General features: G+C 32.8%; 1 protein-coding gene across 1 annotated transcript; it reads left to right on the forward strand.

Moving 5' to 3' along the window:
- The first annotated feature begins 2,501 nt into the window (after nt 1–2,501).
- On the forward strand, nt 2,502–3,563 carry LOC127150698 (uncharacterized). Its single transcript, XM_051089201.1, has one exon. It carries the CDS (start codon nt 2,502–2,504, stop codon nt 3,561–3,563), a length of 1,062 nt encoding a protein of 353 aa, XP_050945158.1.
- Nucleotides 3,564–6,624: the final 3,061 nt, after the last annotated feature.

Consider the following 6,624-nt stretch of genomic DNA (forward strand, 5'->3'; position numbering starts at 1 on the left):
CGACAATCTCCCTCCATCCGTCGAAGCCGCCACCTTCACCTTAGTTCTCCGTCAAGCTCCTTTTCGTCGTTAGCCCAAGCCACCACACCCCGAGCCGCTCACCTTTCCGTCAGTCATCTCCTTTGCGTTGCAACGTCCGAATCTAAAGTGAGCAGACTGTGTCTACTCCAACCAATGTTTGTCCACGAAGCTCTGACCGCCCCCGTCGCATCTCCACGAAACCAGTCGTCGCCATCATGATCTCCCATTCGCATGGAGCTTGTTGCACCATCCATCCTTCTCCATAGCACGCTACCACACCAGGGCGTGCTCTCCTTGTCGTTAAAGAAGCCTCCGTCCTCGAGCAGTCATGGCTCAAGCCGCACGCGCCGTCCGAGACGATCTCCTAGTTATCTGAGTCGCTCGCGTCGTCTGCTTCCTACTAAGCCGTTCGAGCTGCTTTCTTTGTTACTCGAGCCATATAGGCTATTCTCTTCCAAAGTGAAGAAGGAGATGCTAGGATTTCAATTGCTTCCAAACTCAAAATCCCAATGAATGGAATGTGAAATGGTGGGTTCATAGTTTGTATTAATTAATGGGTATTTGTGGATTCTGTTACAAATGTATTTAGAAATCAAATTTGTCAAGTAGGGGCATTTAAGTCATTGTTCTCCCATTTATAATTTAAAAATTTTCTGTTTTGCTATTTTGTCAATTTAAAAATAAAATTGTCATTTATCCAAAGTAAACCTCTAATTTTGCTATTCTTCTTGTCAGCCCAATATTCTTTTTTTTTTTTATCAATTTGTATTCTTTTATTTATTTCCCTCTTATACCTATTGTATTATTATCATAAAATAATAAAAAGAAAAATATCGTTGATTTTCTCACAGTACTCGAATTTCCACATAAATTTGTGTGTTCTTTGTCTCTACTTTTAATGATATGAAAAATCATTATGTCATATTGAAATTTCTTAAAATCAACAATTTTCTGAACATATAATTTTCTTTTTTGAAATTTTGTTGATAACAAATATATTGAAATACTGTGTTTGTATGTTTTTATATTTTCATATTTTATTTTAAATTTTTGAAGGAATTTGATTTAGGATTTTTTTAAAAAATAAAATAAACTGGAAAAATATTTATATTGTATAGAACAATTTTGAAAACGAAAAAATCCACATACTCACAATGGAAAATACCAAAAATTCCCTAGTCAACATCCGATTAATCTATCATTCACACGCGTGTAATTCTTCTTCTAAATGATCATGATACACGATCGTATATGTGGTATCAACACGATCATGTAGTTTTTTTAATGATGAGAAAAATGGTTCAAATTTAAACGATCGTGTTGACCATGCTAAACGATCATGTTGACTATGTTAAGTGATCGTGCATTTAGATCATATCCACATGATCATGTAGTTCTTTTTAAATGATGGAAAAAAGGTCTTCAAATCTAAATGGTCGTTATGACTAGGTAAGCAATCATTTATGCATGCGACAAGTATGATAAGTCCCGAAAGATCTTTCCATTCTTATTAGTAATATTGGAAAGTAACTTTTTGATAGTTGAAATCAAGTGAATTATATTTTGATTTGTTATATCAATTCTTTCTTGATTTATACTTTGATTTTCTAAACCCTAAACTCTCAAAGTGATATTTAAACGATTTTGATATTTTGGAAGAGGAACTGGAAGAAAGAAAGAGAATATGAAAAAAGAAAGAAAGAGAAGATGAATAAAAATAGAATAAAGAAAATTTGGAAGAGAAGTTGAAAAATTCAAGAAGAGAAGATGAAAATCGAAAGGAAAAAGAAGAAAAAGAAATGTCGAATCGTTTGCGATATCAAGGATAAATATGGAATTTATGAAAATATCTTACCGGTTTTATGAACTTTTTGATTTTGTTACGCGAACCATACATATTTTGGTATTTTGTTATATGTTTGAAAAATAACATTTGATTTAAGAGTTTATTTACATAAAGCGATGAGATTTAGATCGTAAGTGGAGAATATGTATATATATGGATAGAAGGTATTTGATGATTTTTGTTGCATGGATTGAGTTCGTGGAAGGAAGGGTGATTAGAGGCGATTTGTTTATTGGTTTATAAATTAAATGAGGAAGAACTTTAATTTGTGTGGAAAGAGCTAGAGGAGAGGAGGATAAGGGAATGATACGCCAAATAGTCTCAAACCCAAGGGTGGATTTATTAAGGGACCAGCAGGGGCATGTGCCCCCCTCACACTATCAATTTTTGTATTTTAATATTAATTTTAAAATATCAAACTAATATATATTAAACAATGCTTTTGTTTTCCAAAATATTAGTTTTGGTGTAGTTGTCTATGATTTCATTTTACAACCTCTAAGTTAGAGGTTCGAATCCTACGAATTGTGATCATTTTTATTAATTTTATTCCTCCAAAGTTCAATAATTTTATTTCCCAAATATCAAAAATTTTCCTAAATTGTCACAAGATATTCTACGAGAGAGACAAAGCATGAAAATTTTTGAAGCTTTAAGTAATGGTGAAATATCAAGTGGACGAGGATTAAATCAAGAGATAATGATTAAAAGACCAGAAGACACTCGATGGGGATCACATTACAACACTTTAACGAGTTTAGTTACAATGTTCTTTTCAGTTGTTGATGTGCTTGAGACAATTGTGGACAGTAGATCAAATTCAGAACAAAAATATGAAGCACAGATTCTAATGACTTCAATCTTTTCATTTGACTTTGTTTTCAATATGCATCTCATGAAAAATATATTGGGAATCCCAAATGACTTGTCTCAAGTCTTACAAAGAAAAGATCGGGATATTGTGAATGCAATTAATTCAGTCAACATTTGTAAAGGTAGACTACAAGCAATGAGAGAATCTGTTTGGGCTTCATTATTGGAAAGAGTTTCTTATTTTTGCAATAGTCATGATATTGAAGTTCTTAAAATGGATGCTATGTTTTTAGTTCGAGGACGAAAAAGTCAAAAATCTCAACCAATTACAAATTTGCTTCATTATCATGTTGAAGTCTTCTATACTGTCATTGATATGCAATTTCAAGTGTTGAATAATCGTTTTAGTGAATTGTTTCTCTGTATGGCTTGTTTGAATTCGAGTAATTCATTTGCTGCTTTTGATAGACAAAAACTTAGTCGACTTGCTCAGTTTTATCCAAAAGACTTTTCAGCTATTGAACTATATATATTTATGGATCAACTTCAAAATTACATTATTGATATACGTTCAAAGTTTGTTGAACTAAAAAGCATTGGTGATCTTGCAGTGAAAGTGGTCGTTACAAAAAGAGATAAGATCTACCCATTAATTTATCGGTTGCTCACATTGGCGTTGATTTTACCGATTGCAACTGCTACTGTAGAGAGAACCTTTTCTGCTATGAATATTATGAAGACTCGACTGCACAATCGAATGGGAGATCAATGGATAAATGATTGTCTTATAGCTTATATTGAGAAAGATTTATTGGATAAGTTAGATAATAAACTTATCATGAATCGATTTCAAAACATGAAAACTCGTAGAGGACAATTGTAATATGTATTAAATTAATTAATCTTTGAAGCTGTTCACACCAGATTTCAGAAGAAATTTAATTCGTGGAATCGAACTTTGTATTGATTTATATATTATGGATACAATCTCTAATATTTACTCCTTTGATTCTTTCTCTCACATACAATTTAAACTTAGAACTTTTTGATTTTCGGTCTTTAGGAAGTTGTAATTACAAGTCAATTCGAGCTTCAATCTTCTGGAATTCAAGAAAATTTTGATTTTCCAAGTCTTCGATCTTTCAAAAAGATGATCTTGCGGTTGATAATAATTTGCACGTCTTGAGAGCCTTCAAAAGTTTGTCTTCAATTCTTCAGAGCTTCGATTCTTCCTTCCACCAAAAGATCAATGGGAAGGTCTCTATTTATAAAGAATCTCTATGGGCTTTAGATGGGCTTGAGCCCATTTTCTTGTTGGGCAGGCTTAGGCCTGGGCCCATCTGCCTGTTGGGTTTGGGCTTGGGCCCATCTGCTTGTTGGGCTTGAGCTTGGGCCTATTTTCTTAACAGGCTTGAGCTCGGACCCATTTGCTCGATGGGTTTGGGCTTGGATCCATTTACTTGGTGGGCTCAGACTCGGGCCCACTTATTTGCGCAAGCTCGAGTCCATTATTTATTTGGTCCAATTTTTCTTCAAGGGCTTGAACTAGGTTGGATATGAGAAAACTTGATTACCCAAATCCAATCAAATTATAATCATCTCAATTTTGCTGTGATGACGTGGAGTGATTTAATTGGCCAAAATTTTCTGTTTAACAAATGTCCCCTTTTCGAGATTTGTGCACGTGTATGGGTGGATGAATCTCGAAAATGATAAGCTGAAACACAAAATACAAGTGATCTTGTTCTTGACTTTTGCTCTAGTTAATATGTCGAATTAATCAAACTATGCTTTTGGACATAAGTTTGATTGAAATGAAGTTTGGATACGATCCAATATCAATTTTGTAGTGAATTTTGATTTCAATTCACAATTTATTTTTTTATTTTTATTTTTTTGGAATATAGCCAAAAATAAACTTGAATGAAATTGGATTCTTTTTTTACCAATGAATTTAATGGAAGAATTGAGACTTGACATTTATAAAATTGGAGTATTGCCAATTTATCAAAATATGAATTTAAGTCAAAGTTTTGATTTTTTTTTTTTTTTGCATATTCTCTTAATTTGAATTTTTAGCGAATTGCCCCCAAACTTAAAATTTGAAAAGTTTGCCATTTTTTACTTCATTTGAAATTCATTTATGATTTGAGATAAAAATTTAAACATTTTTTAATAGATGAGAAAAGAAATTCAGGGGAATTTTTTTTCAAGATTTTGAGGTTTTTTTTTTTTCAATTTTAGGTTTAATTATGATGAGGATATGGGAGGGATATGCCTTGAAAACTTTTTTTTTTAACTTTTTAAAAAAAAGTATTATCCCCTGGAATCTCACCCAATCTAAACTGCTTTGTTGAGAAGTTTGGGGATTTGATTTACTACCTTCAATCTATAAATAGGGAAGAAAATTGAAAACATATCACATCAAGAATTCTCATCTCTTTTTTTTTTTCTCATCATTGTTTATGTGTTTGATCCTCCAACTCCTTTTCTTTATTTCAGAGAAAAAAAATCCGATGTGCTTCATTTTTTTTCATGATTTAGGAGAAGAGGTGATAGAGAGAAAAAAATAGATTTTTTTTTTCATTCAATTTGGTAAGGAAGAGCACACAGGGAGAAGAGGAAGGAGAGGGAGAGAAAAGGGACGAGGCTGAAGGAACCCCCTAATTTTGGAAAGATTTCTTTTTTTTTCTTTTTTTTTCCTCGTTCTATTTTTTTCGATATATATATATTTAATTTTTTTTCATTTTCTTTTCATTTTCGTTTTTTTTCTTAGTTTACTTTTATTTCATTTTCATTTTTTTTTCTTTTCTTTACTTCTTTCTTCTTCTTTGTCTTTTTTTTCAATTTTTTTTTTTACTTACACACATTTTTTTAGTTCCCTATTTTTTTAAAAAAAGTTTTCTTTTCTCTTTTTTTTTTCTTTTAAACTATTTTGTTCTAACATTTTTTTCAAGCTAAATTTTTTTTGCAATTCTTTTTTTACTTTTACAATTTTTTTCTACAAACTTATCTTTATTTTTTTTCATAAAAAGTAACTCTACTTTTAAAAGCAAACATGAGTTTGGACAAATTTGGAGATGGAGCGCCGCTTGAACAAATTTGGAGATGGAGCGTCGCTTGAACAAATTTAGAGACGCAGCACCGCTTGAACAAATTTATCGAGTGCCGCTTGAACAAATTTATCGAGTGTGCCGCATTAAAGATGGATGATGATGAAGATCCTCTCGGCTGCAACATATGTGAGAAGATGAAAATGGTGATGAAGATTCTCTCGGCTGCAACATATGTGAGAAGATGAAAATGATGATGATGATCCTCTCGGCTGCAACATATGTGAGAGATAAAGATGATGATCCTCTCGGCTGCAACATATGTGAGAAGATGAAGATGATGATCCTCTCGGCTGCAACATTTGTGAGAAGATGAAGATATGATTTTCTAGGCTACAACATTTGTGAGAAGATGATGCGATGATGATTTCCTCGGCTACAACACATTGAAGATGAAGATGATGATCCTCTCTGTTGCAACATATTGAAGATGATGATGAAGATCCTCTCGGCTGCAACATATGTGAAGATGATGATGAAGATCCTGTCGGCTGCAACATATGTGAGATAAAGATGAGATGATCCTATTGACTGCAACATATGTGAGAAGATAAAAATGATGATGAAGATCCTCTCGGCTGCAACATATGTGAGAAGATAAAAATGATGATGAAGATCCTCTCGGCTGCAACATATGTGAGAAGATAAAAATGATGATGAAGATCCTCTCGGCTGTAATATATGTGATAAGATGAAAATGATGATGAAGATCCTCTCGGCTGCAACATATGTGAGAAGATGAAAATGAAGATGATGATCCTCTCGACTGCAACATATGTGAGAAGATGAAGATGATGATCCTCTCGGCTGCAACATATGTAAGAAGATGAA

This window comes from Cucumis melo, chromosome 8, assembly GCF_025177605.1.
Source record: "Cucumis melo cultivar AY chromosome 8, USDA_Cmelo_AY_1.0, whole genome shotgun sequence".
Classification (NCBI taxonomy): Eukaryota; Viridiplantae; Streptophyta; class Magnoliopsida; order Cucurbitales; family Cucurbitaceae; genus Cucumis; species Cucumis melo.